Source organism: Fusarium sambucinum, chromosome III (assembly GCF_050947815.1).
Source record: "Fusarium sambucinum isolate potato_lamoka chromosome III, whole genome shotgun sequence".
Classification (NCBI taxonomy): Eukaryota; Fungi; Ascomycota; class Sordariomycetes; order Hypocreales; family Nectriaceae; genus Fusarium; species Fusarium sambucinum.
In genome coordinates this window covers 5903894-5922447 of record NC_139292.1, presented here as the reverse complement: position 1 = coordinate 5922447, position 18554 = coordinate 5903894, and the positions used below count along the sequence as shown (strand labels likewise).

At 47.9% G+C, this 18554-nt stretch overlaps 4 protein-coding genes across 4 annotated transcripts; 3 read left to right on the top strand and 1 right to left on the bottom strand.

Annotated features, from left to right (window-relative positions):
* Window positions 1-2883: 2883 nt before the first annotated feature.
* Window positions 2884-5279, bottom strand: FSST1_012133 (DEAH-box ATP-dependent RNA helicase PRP43; the record flags this gene model as incomplete). Its single annotated transcript, XM_083235331.1, has 2 exons — window positions 2884-3000; window positions 3090-5279. The coding sequence occupies 2 exons, from the start codon at window positions 5277-5279 to the stop codon at window positions 2884-2886; spliced, it is 2307 nt and encodes a 768-aa protein (XP_083081829.1).
* Window positions 5280-6028: 749 nt separating this feature from the next.
* Window positions 6029-8595, top strand: FSST1_012132 (protein arginine N-methyltransferase; the record flags this gene model as incomplete). Its single annotated transcript, XM_083235330.1, has 4 exons — window positions 6029-6166; window positions 6271-6880; window positions 6933-8365; window positions 8416-8595. 4 exons carry the CDS (start codon window positions 6029-6031, stop codon window positions 8593-8595), a joined length of 2361 nt encoding a protein of 786 aa, XP_083081828.1.
* Window positions 8596-12730: 4135 nt separating this feature from the next.
* Window positions 12731-13206, top strand: FSST1_012131 (ribosomal protein S36 family protein; the record flags this gene model as incomplete). The annotated part of the gene is made up of 2 exons (XM_083235329.1): window positions 12731-12821; window positions 12890-13206. The coding sequence occupies 2 exons, from the start codon at window positions 12731-12733 to the stop codon at window positions 13204-13206; spliced, it is 408 nt and encodes a 135-aa protein (XP_083081827.1).
* A 3413-nt stretch (window positions 13207-16619) lies between these two features.
* On the top strand, window positions 16620-17399 carry FSST1_012130 (uncharacterized protein; the record flags this gene model as incomplete). Its single annotated transcript, XM_083235328.1, has 3 exons — window positions 16620-16794; window positions 16853-16866; window positions 16926-17366. The coding sequence occupies 3 exons, from the start codon at window positions 16620-16622 to the stop codon at window positions 17364-17366; spliced, it is 630 nt and encodes a 209-aa protein (XP_083081826.1).
* Between the last annotated feature and the right edge of the window lie 1155 nt (window positions 17400-18554).

The window sequence follows — 18554 nt, the reverse complement described above, 5'->3', positions numbered from 1 at the left end:
TCTTTGAGGCTGAAAAAGAAACGTCCTTAGAACATGTTGGGGTCGATGCCAATGCAGCCCAGGTAATATCTGGGAATGGAAGGGCGGGAAAAAGCAAAAAAGAACAAAAAAGCAAAAAAAAAAAGCAAAAAGGAATCGCTTTACTTGTCGGGACCCACAAGTGTGGGTGGCGCCGCAGTTCCGCTTCCAGACATGAGTATGTCGATACGGTACTATGTATTAACAACATTTATTGACTGGTTATCATAGGCCATGGCCACATCTTGCTCTGGTTCCACGATTTGTCTCGAGTTATCAAAAGCCAGACTCCTGTCTTCTTTCAGAGTACTGTACCTAGCAAGGGCTTCGAAGAACCACACACCTCGTACATTTGGTAGGTTACCTATTTACCTAGTTATCGTGAGACATTTGAAAAGTATCAGACTATTTTCGACAAGACTGCTACCCTAGTCGGAGGTCTCGGGTCGCCCCGTGTTTCTGCAGCCTCTTGTCAAGCATCACTGATTACCTCTGGCGACTCTATTCACAGTTCCGCCTTTCTCCAACACAGTTTTTGGCTGGGACGGCTGAAGAGTGTGGAGAGAAGTAGAATTCAACACTAAAACTGTCGACGTACCGTTCATATGCATGTCTGACAAGGCGACTCATCCCTCGGCTTGTTATCTGGACGCCTGCTTACTTATGCGCAATCTTGACTAGGTACGGTGATGTTCAGCTACCCAGTAGGCGTCCTGCGTTATAGCAACGTTCCCGTACATAATCTTCCGGCACTGCCAGACTTCAAGCTGAATTGTCTCTCTATCTGACACGGTATGCTAGAAGGTAGAGAGTTACTGCGGACTCGCCAGGTCTTGTTAGTCAGTGGTACGTTTTCAGATCCCCATGACAATTCTCCTATCAGTCTTGAGTGCTGTCATATTACACGGCCGTCTTTTTCACGAATGGTGTTCTAGACCAGCGCTCCTCTTATAATGTTCCGCTTTGTGATCCCGGGCTGTGGCAGGACTTGCCCGAATGTCACAAGCTTTGGGTCTCAAACCATGACAGAAACCCGTTTATCTTTGACGGGTAAGACTGATGTGCATCACAGCGGCACTTACCCTCCCTTTTTATTCAATACTAACCCAGAGTTAGTCATTGGCGGCTTGGATGGCCTAGAAGAGTAATAGTCTCGCCGGCAGTCAGAGGCTGGATGGAGCCTGTACGAGGTGGAACCGCCAACTCAACCCTTGGCTTCTTTCAGTACCTATCTTGAGTCTCTTACCTCTTGGTGAGATGTTCTAGGAAGAGACTCGCATATATAATGATTTTGTATTGGGTTGTTGGTGGGCAAATTTACGAGTAAACTTTTGTTGAATCAATCACCTGACCATTTTGCTTCGTCCTGACCCGTGCTGGAAAGTGATCGAGATGGGGTTGATGGGGAACAGCTGGGGCGTCGTACATAGACCCTTGGATGTGTATTCATTCATTGATGAAGTTTTATGTTTTACGACACCAATTATCAGGATGTTGTTTCTTACTAACTTCACCCAGGTGTCTGTCTGTCTGGTTTCCCGGGGTGTTCCCACGTATGCAATTCGTTTCTTTTCTTTTCTCTTTTGTTTTTGCTTTTTCCTTCGATCTCCCGCCCGCCTCCACACAATTAATCTGATTGACACGAGGGGGCCTTGCCAACCCTTTTGCATTGACAGGCCCCGGTACGTACATTCTCATCCAGGATTAGCAGACATGGATGGGTATACAAACCTGGACACCTGCTCGTACTGAAGGAGGCAAGTGAATTACGCGAGAGAACTCTGATAAAATATCAAAAAAAAAGAGACGAAAGAGTAAAAAAATGGAGCCGGAAACAGTTCAACCAAGGTTTAGATTGCATCTTTACTCGCGATGAGACGGATCTGCAACCCGCACTCCCCTAGCTAGGATTTCCTAGTCTAGGTCGTATACTTGTCAACCTCTCCGTGTTTGCATTACATAGCGCTGTTGAGTATTTCATCTTGACGTATGTGTTATCGTGAACCAAGTTGTGCTGACAACCAAAATAACCACTTAGCCAATTTGAGACCAGAGAAAATGGAATGGTCAAGTCAGATCCAGATGGTTTGGCAAGCCAGAAGAAGAGGTACTGCACATGGCATTGGACTGGCTACCTAAAAGCATGAGTTAGTATGTGAAAAATGCATTGGTACCGGAATTTGTTTGTTGACAATGTTTCTCAATTATTCAACTCTGACATATTGTCCATGTGCTAACATTAGACATCTATCGACCACCAGTTTTAGTCCGTTCCAGGGTCCTCTTTGTCGTCTCTTTTCTCCTTCTACAGTACCACCAAGAAAAATGCGCACGAGTAAAACATTCCAAAAACGCCCACATTCTGCATCACAGTTGCCCACACCCTCCTTGGCAATCTAACGGTGCTGCAGGACTCTAATACTAAATAGGTAAGGCAGGGAAAACCTAGGACCAGACGAGGGGAGGGGCACAACGACAAGTTGAAGCAGAAAAACAAACCCACCGACCAGCCAACCATAGAACAAGTGGCTGATGCACATAAAACGCCGTATTCGACCAGTCAAAGTATCAGAATGCAAAAGTCTAGACCAGGGCGAACAAGGGAGGGGAATTCTTGTCGAGTTGATCCACAACTCTCTTGTCCTCCACTCTTCAGGAAATATGTTTGTCTCTTTCATGAATCTCATACAAGGCTGAGCCGCCGAGATGGAGGGCCGACTCCCGAGCGTACATGGGAGGATTAAGCATTGAATAAGCAATAAAGATAAATCTCATGCTTTTCCAATCCTTGCTGATACCCATTTGTTTAAATTCATAACTGACACTCGGCGGTTTCGTCATTCATGAGTTCCTGTAGGGAGTGCTTCATCTACCAGCCTTCATGGCCTCCTTGCGGCGCTTCTTCTCTGCAGCGCGGGCAAGAGAGCGCTTGACGTCGCCTTGCTCAAAGCTATCGATGTCATAGTAGGTGGGGGCAATCTCCTATATGGCTGTTAGTATGACTGTATGACACTGAGGGTGCACGATTTTCATGATGGAAAATGAATCAACTTTGGGGGAGCACGACTTACCAGTAGCCATTCAGGTCGGATACCTATACATGTACGGATGTATTGCTTTGACGTCAGAACAAATTCGTTGTAGAGAACCCAGTCAAACTCGGTGCGAAGAACTGTTGAGGGGTGGATCAAAACAGCCTGGTCATCCTTGACAGTGCGATAGAGCTTGCCAGAGCTTTCCTTCATAGCGACCTGCATGAAGAAACCAGCAAGTAACGCGCGACGGATGTTGGTGTAATAGTTCTTGTCCTCAAATGGCGTTGAGACAAGCTCGAGACCATGTGTTTCCATGATGCGCTTAAGTTGGGCGCGCACGTTGTCAGCGCTGGAAAGATGTCGGAATGAGAGAAAGTGCTCGTGACACCACTGTTTGGCGCTGTTGGGGTCCGATGTAGCCTGGCCCTTGAAGGCGTGGTAGGCGTTAAGCAGGGTCAGGTGGTCTCCATCAGGGTGAGCAAACTGCGCCTTCATCTCATCAGCGCGCTTGCGGTTGTTGGCAGGGCGAGTGAAGATTTGGGGCACCGAGAGCAGAGAAGTGATGGAAAGAATCTCGTTGGAGCAGTAAAACTCAGGAGAAGAGATGAGCATGACAGCCAGGGCAGGATCCAGAGGGAACGCTGATGCCATGCTGCCGAGAGTGGTCAGCTCACCATCATCGTCGAGACAGGCGAGATAGTTGAGCTCCTCAAGAGCTCGCATCATAGTCTCAGGAGCAGGAGGGTCCATAAGATCGAAATGGACAAGATCCTCGACACCGAGCTTTTTGAGCTCCAAAACCGTGTTGGCAAGGTTGGAGCGCAGAATCTCAGGGTATGTCTGCTCGATCAGTTCTTTCTTAAAGGCCTTCTCTGTGTAAAGACGGAAACACTTTCCAGGCTTTGTACGACCAGCACGACCAGCTCGCTGTTGGGCAGAGGCCTTGGAGATGGGCGAAACCAAAAGAGACTCGACACGGATACGAGGGTTGTAAATCTTCTGCTTGCTGAAACCGGGGTCCACGACGTACACGATACCGTCAATGGTCAAACTGGTTTCGGCGATGTTGGTGGAAATGATGACCTTACGTCCAGGGCGACCACCCTTGCGGAGAGGTGCAGGGGCCTTATCGAAGATGCGCTGCTGCTGATGGGGAGGCAGAGTACCATAGAGAGGGTACACAGCAAGAGGACCTGCGTCAACCTCGCGCATTAACTCATCGGCCTCGAGGCTGATCTTGCGACAAGCGTCCTCAATCTCGTCTTCACCAGTCAAGAAGAGCAGAATATCGCCCTCAGGCTCAGAAGCGTGGATTTGGAGAACAGTTCTTATGGCAGCCTCGACGTAATCGCGCTCAGGCTCGGGTGTGTAGAAGATCTCGACAGGGTGGGTTCGACCAGGGACAGCGAGCAGGGGCGCGTCATTGAAGTACTTTTGGAACTTTTGAGCGTCAAGAGTAGCAGACATAATAATGATCTTAAGGTCGGGGCGGCGCATGGAGATCTGCTTGAGCAGGGCCATAAGAATATCGGTCGCGAGGGTACGTTCGTGAGCCTCATCGAGAATAATGCAGCTGTAGCGAGACATCTCGTGGTCGTGCATGGCCTCGCGCAGAAGCATACCGTCGGTCATGTATTTGAGCATGGTCTTGGGGCCTGTCATATCCTCAAAACGAATGCTGTAACCAACTTCCTCACCCAAGGTGACATCCATCTCATCAGCGACACGCTGCGCGACCGACATGGCGGCGACTCGACGCGGCTGGGTACAAGCGATGAGCTTGCCGGTGAGGTGAGGTAGCTCGTCGTAAACAACATATTGGGGGATCTGAGTGGTCTTTCCGGAACCTGTCTCACCGACGAAGACGAGGATCTGCGTCGAGTGGTACTTGTTGAGAAACTCCTGCCGTTGCTTGTGCACGGGCAAATCGCGACGGCTCTGGAGGATCTGGAAGTACTTCTGCGAGTGCGGTCGGCCGGTGAAGGGGTTTGACTCTGAATCCTCAGCCTTGGAGGCCTGCTTAGCGGTGGTTTGCTGTCGCTTCATGCCGGCTAGAGGAGAGTCGGGAGAAGGTTCCTCGCCATAACCATTGCTATCCCCGTTGTCATGCATGTGAGCAAGGTAAGGGTTATACTTTTCGTCGTCGCCGCCTTCTTTCTTGACCTTCTTTCGAGTTGACTCGTCAGCGTCGGCGCTTGATCGCTTTCCTCCCATATAGTCAGACATTGTTTCGCTGATGACAAAGCGAGAAGGAGTAGGAGGAGGAGAAAAAGAAAAATAGTGGCGAGGCTGAAGAAGAAAGGCCGTGATGTTTTTGGCGGTCGTTTTGCTAGAAAATTTTGGCGGGACTGAGAAGGCGGACGCTTATCGATAAGAGTCCTTGCCATACAGTGTATCAGATCCGCCGATCTACTGGGCAAGGCCTATAACGTTGTAACGTTGTCGAGTTTGCTTGTAATACACACACATGTTTAAAACACCATTGAAAACCAGATAATTAGACAATATGTCCTAAGTTACTTCCGTCATAAGAAAGAAATTCAAAAGGATAGTCACTTGACAATTGTCCTCCATCGTAAAATGCAGGTACCTGCACTTCCTCTGCTAAGATAGCGTACACTGTGCCCACTTTCAGGGTCCTCTGTCGTGAAAATCATCAGCTCTTCTTTCCAAGAGCGAGTTTGCAACATCAACAATCAGAAATTGTTTCATACCTTTGTTGGAAACAAACAATTATTGTGTCTATACATATTAGAAAGTCCTCATTTTTCCAACTGTTTACCTTGTCTCGGTTCGACAACTTCCTCTTTCTGGCAGATTTTAAAACCTGGCCATTCATCCCACTTCGCACAATTAGAGCTTTGGCGGGGTGAATTTACTCCACTACCGAAATCTCAACTTTACTGTTTCTCCTTGATCACGGTAGCTTCAAACAACAACGTACGCCATTTCTAGATAAGCTTATACATACAATCATGGCTTCCGAAGACGCAGGTTTCGATACGTCTGATGGTTTCGGCCTTCAGCGACCCAGTTTCCACATTGGATACCACAACTCGAACAGCAACGAGCCCCTCACTGATTTACAGTATGGCCATCTGCTCAACCATGGTGTAAGTCGCAAATAATCCACGTCAACGGCCTCTAGGAGCCGTTAAGAACGCTCTCGTTATTGCAGTCTAAAACTACTGGGACTTCCAATTGACTCTCTGGGTAGCTGGCCTTTGCAACGACTCCCATCACAAACACTCACTTCCGAGACCGCGTCTTTGCGCTAGTGTCTGAGCATCTTTCTACCCTCTCCAACAATGGCGAGAAGCCGACCACTACGGCGACTGGTTCAAGAGCAGAGCCTATTCTGCCCCCTCTGACCACCAAGGACACAAGCCTGTTTCCCTGCGCTGCCGTCAACACTTACACTGCAGTTATCAGCCCGTGGATTGACCTTGGCTCTTCCAATTCCATCATCTCCAGCATCTCTCGCCAAGTACTCAACGTTGAGATCAACTACGCCAACTTCTGTGGTGTGCGCAGCATTATCATCCCTGGGCCTCGACAGGATGCTTCTACTGATGGTGGAAACCAGAGTCTTGCTCAGTACTCACGTGCTGTAGAGGAAGCTCTTACCATTGGCAACCGCCTCACCTTTTTGATTCAGATGCCCATGTACCGAGAGCCTGTTCAAGAGTCAAAAGAGGCCAGCATCTCTTCGCTTGATGTGAAGACTCCTACCAAGACTGAAGGAAAGGAAATTGACCTTCTAGCTGCGTGGGATTCATGGCACCATGTCCGCAGTGTTTGCAACTACAACACTAGACTCTTCGTCTGTACGTAATTTGATCTCTGATTGTTATCGGTAGATACTAACCTCTTAAAAAGCTCTGGAGATCCCTCGTGTGATGCCTGAGAAGGACCTTCAGGACCGTTGGTTCGCGGAGCCTCTGCACTACCTCACTCTCACACCATCCACTTTCCAGACGAACAAGGCTGGTTTTCCTTCGCTGTCCAAGCATCACCAGAATCTCATCTTCTCGTATATGAGATTGAAGAATGTTCCCTGGATCCTTCTTTGCGACGTTGGCCCTGACGTGTCCCACCTCAAGGACGGCCCCCAACTTCCTCCTACCTCCCAGGATGAGTTTCCCAGCCTCTCCGAAGCAGAGACACAGAATCGGTTGTCTAAGGGACAAGATTCCCAAGTGAAGACCAATGACTACATCTCTTACCTTCGATGGCTCGAAGACCAACAGCCCCCATTCACTTACCTTGAGAGCCCTACCCTGACCAGCTTCCAGGACTGGCTACAATCACCTCTTCAGCCTCTATCCGACAACCTCGAGTCAGCTACGTACGAAGTTTTCGAAGGAGATCCCGTCAAGTATAGCCAGTACGAGATTGCTGTGTTCGAGGCTCTTACAGAGTGGAAGGAGCTGAAGAAGCCTCTCTCCAAAGACGGCAAGGTCGTGGTTGCAGTTGCTGGTTCTGGCCGTGGCCCACTGGTCACTCGCGCCCTCAAGGCATCTTCAGATGCTGGAGTACCGATCGATATGTGGGCTGTTGAAAAGAATCCAAATGCCTATGTCTATCTTTTGCGTCAAAATGAGCTCGTCTGGGGTGGTAAGGTCAAGGTTGTCAAGACTGATATGCGTGCTTGGAAGGGCCCTGTCGTCTCTGAAGACGAGAATGGACCTGTATATGGCAAGGTTGATATTCTTATCTCCGAACTGCTCGGATCCTTTGGAGATAACGAGCTTTCACCTGAGTGTCTTGATGGTATCCAGCACGTCATGTCCACCCCTCACGGTATCTCGATTCCAAGTAGCTACACCGCTCACATGAGTCCTATCTCAACACCCAAGATCCATGCCGATATCCTCTCGCGAGTGCCTGGAGATCCCCACGCCTTCGAGACCCCTTGGGTTGTCCGGCTTTTCGCTCTTGACTTCGTCGCTGAGCGGGTACCTAACAAGCCTCGATTCCAAGAGGCTTGGGAATTCTCGCATCCCATTCCCGGATCGTCGCTCGCCGCTCTCGAGGCGAAGCGATCAGGTGGTGTTGTTGGTGGTGGAGGTGGGAGCATGGCTGGTGCTGCTGGTGCTAACGACCATAACTCGCGGTATTGCCATCTTACGTTCGTTTGTAGAACAAGGGGCGTCACCCACGGTTTGGCCGGTTACTTTGAGTCGACGCTGTATGAGTCTCAGATTCCTGAGAACAAGGGCGCGAAGATTGAGATTAGCACACACCCAGAACGTATTGATGACAAGAGCAGGGACATGATCTCGTGGTTCCCCATCTTCTTCCCCCTCAAGGTAAGTTAATGCCACTGTTGTCGGGTAGTATGACACTAACAGCTTCACAGAAACCTCTTTACTTCCCAGCTGATACCGAGCTTGAGGTCAGTATGTGGCGTCAAACAGACGATACAAAGGTGTGGTATGAGTGGCTCGTGGAGGCGTACACCTGGGTTGGAGCGTCTACACGCGTTAAGGTTGCTTCGTCAGATCTGTGCAGCAGTCGCCAGGTCGCGTGTTTGATGTAGATGTTGGGCCCGGCCTAAGACGAACTGGATAAACGATGTGATGAAAGAAAAGTTTGGCTTAAATTTTTTTAAAACATGCTTATGGTTCTGCGGGCTTGCGATGATTCCAAGTCGAGTTTGACACGGCGTTGATTGCATACTTGCGGCAAATGCAAAGTACCTGCCATGTTTTCAATGTCCACTGTGGGACACGGGGAAGACGGCCCTACACTCACGACTTACTCATAGACTCAGTAGACTAAATTTGCTTACAAGAACACCGTTCCAATGAAGCTATTCAATTCCTAGATAGTTGTAGGGAACACATTGGTTTCCTAGCACCCAAGGCAAGTCTATGCGTTGAAATGGGACTCAAGTTACCATGAAGCATATCTCAAATCAGTTGAGGCATATTGCCCATTTTCCATTATTCAACACAGGTCTGTCTATCCATGATGTGAAGTTAAACCTCTGAAGAAGCATCTTTATACCGTGAAAAGCTCACAAGAGGTTCAAGAGGCTATAGGGCAACGTTCCGCGACAGGGAATTTCGTAGCATTTGGAGGATATCACATATCATGGCAACTGCTAAATCGTCTGTTGAGGTACTAGGAGCTTGCAGTCACCATCACGCTCGACTAAAGTCACCAAAAGAGCTCGTTTATCTAGAAGCCGTACGCGGACGAGAGTGAAGAATAGAAGCCAATCGGCTGCCAACTGAAGAAAGAGTACTACCTAGGTATTAAGGTAGAGAGGAATGCGTGGTGATATATTGTTCAAAAAACAGTGTTTCAATGGCCATAATCGAATTTCCGTGGGGATTGGTAGGGAGGCTTACAGGGGATTGGCCGATACTGGCCGTTTCCCCAGATGGGGTTTGCTAGTTTGAAATGAAAGGCTCTGATTGGTCAAGTACGGCTATCTTATCCATCTGGAGCAGAACAGCACCACACAGATAATTCTGCAAATTTCCCATTTTGACGATGAGGTTGCTCAGAAATGTATGGAAAAGGCATTGGAGACAGCTGGAACCATGACGAAATCCCTTTTTCTCAATGCTCAAAATATATTAGACATTAAAGCAAAAGCAAAGCAGACTTTTAAAAGTTGAAAACAGGTTCCTAATCGTGAGTATGTACAAGGTATCGGACGGAGAAGCAGACACAATGGCGTCTCCCATACAAAACCAAAAGATGAAAAGTAGAGATTTGACCTCAGCTTTTCCAAAATAGCAGAGGAGCTCCTCCCTCGGGTTTCACGTGCAAGCGGGATTACCCCAAGAGGAAGAAAGTCCACGGAGCGGGAGTGATGTTGAGGTGCAAAATAAGCTAATTCATTAAGGCCAATCGCAGCTCGGGGAGCGGCACCATGGCACAGCACAGACTTCAAGGATTTCCACCGATGCCGGCTCCCGGTGTAAGCCACGCTTTTACGGACACTCGACTCGAGGAAAAGAAGGTTGATCTGGAACACGAAACAAAGTGGGAAAAACTGGATTAACGTGGAGGTCGGGCCTTTTGGAAATGTTACGCGAGGTTTCTTATTCATGCAGAGGTAGATGTGATAACGTTGAAAGACATTGGGCAAGTATCGGAGCGACATACCATCTCACTCAATCTATCGCTCTATACAAATCAAGACAGATCCATAACATAGACATAAAACTGAAAAGGGAACATATGCCTAAGAACTCGGACTCTCTTGCCAAATTCACTATAATTTTGTCAGCCTCTCTCTACCTAGAACGGTAGGTTAGTAGCTTAACAAAAAGTGACGAGATTCAAATGCAGGGGTGGAATCGGTACGTACCCCCTATCCATAAACCAGGTGTAATCACAATCTGTCATAGCCAGTTCTCGAAACAGGATTGGTCAGAATACCGTCTTGATTCCGAGATATCAACTTTGTAACAAAAACACCAAGACGAGCATTTCCGTTTCGTAAAGGATTGAGGAAACTAATGCCACGTCCTACGATTTGTGTATCGCTTTAATAAACCAATAAATCCGTGATTTGCCTGCCTGTTGCCATGATCAACCGGATGCTATTCTTTGAAGAGTCATTGCCGTCGTTGTAACATTGTAGTCTAGATAATCTAACACCCTCAGGAGCATCATCCATTAATCGACCAAATGCAATTCACTCTGACCTTCGCTGTTCGGCGTCTCCTCAGGGCCCTTCTCGGGTTGCCCAGCTGGATATTAAACTGCAACACTGGTCTTTTCGCGCTCTTATGTCGGCGTCTTTAGGCTAGACATTAGCCTTTCTCGACCATGTGCTTGCCCATCTGCCTAGATCCGCTCCTCTCCTCTCCGCTCCGCATACAGCGGCAGCTAAAGCAAACCAGACGCACAACGTTGGTTTCGGACAGGGGCCTCGCTTCAATTACGTAGGTAGGGTCCAGCAATGACATTGACATGGTCATTGCTTTGGCACTTCTGAGGCCTTTGTTTTCCTAGGAGATCGCGTCAACGACCAGGCTCGGGTGGCACGGGCACGGCACGGAGCACCGCTGTGCAGATTGTTAAGACCAGCAACCCATGCATCGCATATGGCAAAGCTGATGGATGCAGTGTAGGGTTGCGCCTTCTTGCCAAGTCTTTGGTTAGCAATCATCCCTAGCAGACACGCCCATCTGTCCGTTGATTGAAGCATCACTTTATTAGTCCACCCACCTCCTCCACCAACCAGACAATCTTTAGTTCCCCCCAGACATCGGCCCCCCGGACGAATGTGTTCGCCCAAAAGGGAAATATCGAGCCCCCCGCGCGTTAAACGAGGCGAGCCTGTTCTGTTGTCTCCCTCGATGTCAATCCCGGAGGAACGGCGAGGAGGGGTGGCTTGATGGTGGTGAGACTAGGTCTGGAGGAGGAAAACTTCTCCAACCAAACGCCATAAGCTTCGAGCCGGCAAATGTTTGACGATCGCAATACGTGTGCATCGAACGCAAGCTGATTTCAGGAGGGTGGCCATCCAAGAAACTTTTTGGGGTAGCAGTGACAGTGAATACCAAGTTTGTAGACAGTTACATAGCTACCCCAACTCTCGGTTCGGTATAAGGTGCCGGAGAATGTTGTGTAGTCCTGGAGTATTTAAATTGGTTCGGGAAATCTGGCGCATTTCTTCGTTCCAAAGATGAATAAGCTGCAGTCGTGAACGACGGTTGCTTAAATCCGTTATTCAAGGCCAGGAACCACGCCATTTCGCTCAACTCCGGTCGTAAACCCCATACTGAAGTGCCTTGCAGTTAAGAACGGTATTTCCACCGACGGTGCCAAAGTCCGACTCGATTCATGCAGAATTGTTTGTAATGAAGGAGGGTGGATGATCCCCAAGCAACCTTAGTCCACAGACATGGAAGGCCGAAAGTCTCTTACAGCGTTCGTTGTTTGAGCGTTGCAGAGTGTAATCTTGCCCTTCCTGTCCTGGTTGTCTGTCACAAGTAAATCTCATCTCGAATGCGAGAGAGCGGAGATTTTGGCCCTAAGCTGCCTGGACCTGGAGGCTGCAGCATTGTCATGGGTATAGTGTTCAGACCAGACGTTGGCACAACCCATGTAATGCAGAGTGTAGAGACATCCCACGTTTAACGGGATTCGCGTAGGTATGCTGTGCCACTGAGACTCATCCCACACATAACTTTGCTTTTTGCTTTTGGGCACTACTTTTCCCACATCAAGGCTGCAGTAGCCATGGCAAGGGTGGGTAACGTGTTGTAGCGCCTGTCCAGTGGGCATGCATTGTCAATTGTGGCCTGTTTTGACGAGTCGAGGTTTTTTTTGTCGGTGGATTTCAACTTTTTAGCTCGTGCCCAGGCCAGTTCGCGCCATCCGAACGGGACGGAGCTAGGGACCTTCCCTGTAAGTGCGCTGAGGTTGTGTAGGTTGGATTGCGCTTGCGCTTCGGCGCGGTACAAACCTACCTATGGATCTAACCTTGGCCTGAACTGGGCTACCACTACAAAAATTCCTCAGATACATAAACTCGTCTTCTCCCACCTTGATCTTCTACTCTTACCCTTCCTCCTTCTCAACAAACTCAATTGCTTTTCTCGATTTTCAACTCTTTGCTTATATTCATAAGCGTCTCAGCAAGCACACTCGATTCACCCACAAGCAACCCGACCAACTACCTCAACGCACACACAACCATCACCATGTTCTCTGCTACTCGTGCCCTCCGACAGGCTGCTGTCCACGCTGAGCGAACCCCTCTCATCAAGTTTCTCGGCCCCCGAACCATTCCTTGTATGTCCCACCCAGAGACGAAACCTTTCCCCCTCGTTGCCTGCTCCAGCTAACAGTGTATTCTCTAGCCAACCTCGACCATACTCCCAAGCCTCACCCCGCCTCCGGTGTTGAAAAGCTCCCCGAGTCCTGGTCCGGCTACGGAAACGGCGACGCCGCCGCTTCCCACAAGAACTTCAGCTCCTATCGCGACCACGTCCAGCAGCACGGTCCTCTTCAGAAGTCTGGCTTCGGCGGTACCAGCGCTGCCTCTCTGGGTTCTGTCAACCCTCCCAAGGGTGTTGCCTTTGACCTCTCCGAGCTTCCTGCCCGCTTCCACCGCGCTCCCCTTAACGCTGCCGAGATCGAGGCTGTCGAGTCTGGCGGCGCTGCTCTCTTCGGTTAAATATGTCTCCCGTCATAGGCGAGGAGTCATAGGTGGAGCGGAGGGATGAACGAATACATACAACGACGCGGGCTATGACGAGAACCAGGAAGACGCCACCTGGAGCATGCATACTACGCGGAATAGTATACGAGGACGCCGAGTGGTTATGCACAGTGACAACCTATTCACGGTGCATTTCGGGATGGGCAGGTAAGCCTGTCTCATCGACATACAATGCAGATAAGGACAAAGTTTCCGACTGCAACGCATCTCGTCAGGATACCACTTAGGGCACTACGATACTATGTCGTCAAGAGCGTCATATGAAACGAGGGGTTGGTTTAAACACTAAGAAGAGGAGGAGAATTGGGAAAAAGCAAATAAGTCGGGTTTCCAGAAAATACCCCCCGACTGCGGAGAACACTGAAACCTCCGTGCTTTGCCCATCTGCTGGCGTCAACGCCATTTCTTTCTGAGTAGTTGGATACTACCTGCAAAGCTTTAACAGCGAGCAAGGAGCACCGCGGCGTTGAACAGAGGAGTTGCCTTTGGTAGAAATATTGATACCAGAAAAAGAAGTTTATACTATTACATTGTAAGACTTGCTCGAACTGTGACGTGACTTTGCTGTGATAATCCATGCGCCAACGGAGAGTATCGTGAAAAGCAGCCAGCTTGGCACGACTAGAGACATGGCATCAATAATGAACACGTATTTTTATGAACCGGGCCACCAGGGACATTCTATTACTATTTCGGCTCATGGCCGGCCCCAGTTCTGCTCTGCCATCCCTACCGGCATTGACATTTCGAAATCACTGGCACCCACTGATTTTCCACCATCCCAAGATTAGGTTTAGCTATCTAGAACAGTTACCAATATCCAGGAGGCTTTCCTCCCTTCTCTTTCTGGGGAAATACATGCACGTTTTAACTAGTCTAACCTATTCAACTTCACATAGAAATTCAAGTTCCCGGTTCCGGCTCCGGTCACCGGAAGACAACGGACAGACTCCATAGTGAAGCTCGGAAGAAAGGTTACATAATTATTTCCATATGTCATTCCGTATTCAATTGATGAATGACGATCTAGTACCCATTGATTTCCCACTCTTTGTTTTGTCTTGTAAGGCCTGGCTGAGTCTTACCGATGGGGATATAAGCGCTTTATGGAAGAGCCGGCCGGACTTTTCCGAGGGTGGATTGAGAGTATTGAGATGTATTTGGCCGACATGATTGGCCTCAACTCAATGGCTAGGTAAACAAAGTCTATTTCCAAATGATTTTGTTTAAGTACCGCCTCTTACCTGTCTGACTGGACGAGAGTCCATATGTAAGGGTCAGTTCCATTAGAGATGACGTAGGTACGATTCACCAGATTGATGCCTCCCAACACTATTACTGGTTCAAAGGCTATATAATACAATGGCCGTTGTTGAATGAAGATATGGGAGGCTTGTCTTGATGATTGTTGAGTGCCGTCAGACAACAGGATTATGAACGGTTCGTGCTTGCATTATGCCTTGTGAAATTTCATGCATGAATGGCAGATGATAAATAGGTAGCCCATCCTTAAACTTGCCATGTGCGCCTCATAACCCCCTCGACTACGTCACGCCCTTGGTCACGCTGCTACATCTGTTCGATGTAGACTGGAGGTAGGACATTGATGCTTGTGACATGTGAAATGGTCGGAAGTTGGCCGACACTCAATCTCAAGTATGGCTTGGTCTGGAGGAGTGCAAGGAGAAACGGCCTCAGGGCCAGTCGCAATATTTACTTGTGCCTTTGCTGTACTCGAACACTTTTAGATGAATAGGATGTCTATTAGAAGACAACATTATTTATGGCTCCCTCTCGTAGTTCGTGCGGTGGTACATGGGGTTGATGTCTGCAAACTTGATATCCCCACGCAAAATTCAATCCTGGTAATGATAATTTATATACAGCGAGCTGTTTGGCTTCTATCGAGTTTTCGTAACATATATCGGCCGAGGGAACCTGGGCCGTGAAAATAAGAGACATTAACATCATATTTGAGTACACTGTGAGAACAACTGATATTTACCTTGCGTAACCGCTATCTGGATTAATTACTGTTTCCAGACGAAAGTCTCCCCTTCCCTGAAGGCCAAAAGTATCTCACATAAAGCTCGGTCCTCTTTAGGAGCTCCTGGTAACAATAGCTATGATATATAGCTTTGTGCCTATTAAGACTATGACTTGTCGAGCTACAACACGTATAAGGGGACGAACCACAGTACTTCAGGCTGATTGTTTCTATTTGATTCTTTGAGACTTCCGATCATTTCACGAAGAAACGAGATAACCTGGAACAGTAGACTTTCAAGAATTAAACAACATCATAGGGTCACAAGGCCATGCTTTCAGACAAGCTTTTAACAAAACTTTATGATTGTTTCTACATAGGAATTGAAACAGTCCTCTCATGGTTGCCGTTCTGGTAGGTAGCAGAAATTTGGCTCTTATACCTCAAGCGCTCAACGTTTCTAAATAGCTAACAGTAGCATCGCGGAGGAAACGTCTAACATCAACGAAGGATTCACATTCAACCTTTGGTACTTACCTAGCCATCCCAACTGCATTCTCATACCGACTTGACGGAATCTAGAGCGAACTTGGTCTCAACTAGATGAGGACCAGAGATCTCAGCGAGTAAAGAAGGCCCTTATTCTTTAATCTGTATTAGGAGTGACAGCACAATATTTTATGCCTTTCTTATCTGGGCAATATAAGCCATTCGCCTTTTTAATATGTATGTGGATTGGGTTCGAACTGTGAATCATATTTAAATCAGGGAGGTATTTCACTCCTGAGGCAGAATGACGAAGAGTATTTGTTACCTTGCGTTTGGCAAATGCCCGGCAACTGCTACTGGGCTTCTTTCCCTCCTGCCGTGCGAATAATCGTTTTGCATGCCGTTGCTTCCCTACTAGGTAGCCTTCCCATCTTAGGTACTAGGCAACTACTGCATTTTTCTTCCTTCATGGATAAAATCCACCTCTGATTGACCAGAAGACATATTATACCCTTCTCAGAACTCTTCGGAGCCGACAATTGGCCCTTTTCAGCAGCAGATCGCACGATAGGTACCGATCGCACAAATCAACGGTCAGTATTCAGTATCACCTCCATCCCTGGAGGCTTCCTACCTTGCTATCTATTAAATGCTCCTATTTGAGTCGAGTTCTAACCGTCCATAGATTGCGATACCATGTGTTGGGAATGTACTGAAAGAGGTTCGTCATTTTCACTGACGCCAACGCCGACGCCGTCGCCGTCGCCATCAGACTATGTGCGACAACAGTCGCCTCAATCAACTTCATCCTTTTTCACCAAATTCAACCACAACATCCGGCAGAAAATATACCATGAGCTGTTCGGTTTCCTCAGAGTACATGTCCGCTACCATGAGCGGAACGACCAGAGCAAACACAAGCATGGCTGGTCCTACGTACTCTGTCAAGAAGAACACAGCCCTAAAGGATGCGCACTCCACCCGGACAGCTTTGTCCGCAACTACAACAGCTGCTCTCATACGTCAGAACCATTGGAGTCTAACTTGCTGTATACCTGCCAACAGGCGTAAGTTTGGCTATCAGAATTTGTGCCGAATCATGAACATGCTGATGACAATAATTAGGTACTCTGAAGGGCGTATAGCTCTTTATGGTTCGGCCACATTCGTTTCTCGCTCGCCAATTGACTGCATTCAGTTCACAAAAGACATTCCGCGCCGTTCGTGGCCTCAGAATCTTGAATTCAACTGTAATTTTAGGCCTGAACTGGAGTATAACGTTCCCCTTCTTGATCTGCTTTACTGGGTTGTGGATGATTTCCGCGCATCCAAAGTGAAGATCTGGTTGGCAAATTCCTACTACCAAACTGACAAAGTGAGCTTTCAAGCCCAGCAGAATACTATTGAGGCGTTAAAACATTTCCTATCCTACTCGAAAAGCGATACAACTTTCATATTGCCATTATCCTTCAAGCCATCAGTTAAGAACTTGACATTTCGAAGCCCCGGCAAATTCACTTTCAAGTTTCTGGAGCACCATACTAGCGACGATGAAATTGAGCTTGCTGGACTGGCATACCGAGATAGAAGCTATGAGGACGGCTACCCAGGCGACAGTGACGATGAAATCAGCGATTAGAGTGCCCATCGAGGTGACAATAAAGGCAATTAGCCCGTCAATACAAGATTCCCAAGGTTCTTCCTATCAACACTTTCATCTCCGCCCGTTTTAACCGAAGCACATGCGATTCCAAATGGAATGTAGTGTTCACTGAACACCATCCATCGTGTTATGGTAAAGAACTACTACGCCTCAACAAATTAGCACTTATTCGGCAGATAAAGTAACAGAGCAAGCATCAACATTAGATCAGCACAGAACTATGCAATCAACGTATTTTAGCCTCTACTGAAGCCGCAAGATCGACGGGAGGACTCAGCGTGCTATTTCGAAGTTGAGATGTGGACAGGAATGATATACAATGCTTGCAGAGGTTACAAGAACATGCCCGATGAGGAAAGGAGTCCACTTGTAGCGAAGTAGCTCAACCCTTTATTATTACTATTTTGAAGATCATCTATAAAGTGCACACACAAGCAAAGTGGAAATTGATGTCAAGTGGGCTGATAGAGTGATAGATGAATGCTCAAGTTTGACTGACCACTGTTGGCTACGAAGAGTTGGAACTTATTGGATGACAATGTCGCCTTGATATCCCGACGGGCCAATCACATTCAATACATGCTTCATCTGGAGACGGATTGGGCTTATTGCCGTAATAGCATGAGCTTAAATGAACTACATCTTGACAAATAATATCTTTTAAGCAGGCGGGTATTATATGAGACCTTTTTCTTTTAACATTCTGTTGCTAATCTTTAGATTCTCGGTTCAAAGGAAAGAAAGGAATACTCCCCAGCTTAACACACTAGAATAGTTGGTAGCTGGTCATGGGAGTAGTACATCTGGAAGCTATAGTAATGTTTGATAAGGGCGAAAGTCAACACTGTTTGACAAAGAGACTCTAGGGTCTCATGTTCTGCAGTTAGCTTCTACAAAGAAGACTGTCCATGCAATCTCTGTGTCATGCTATGCGCGTTTCCTTGACACCCAGACTCAGTGCATCCTCCCTTCTTGTTGAATCTCCTGCCATTGGTGATTGGAGGCCCAGAAACTCTCCTCAAGGTCTCGTGTTTTCCACATCAGAACTTAATACGCATGGCGAACGATAAAATTCACACGTTGGGGCGTCAACAAAGCAATCTCTCTCGCCAGTCCCTCTTGAACCTTACTCTTCCTACCAATCAACTTCGTAGGTCAGGACAT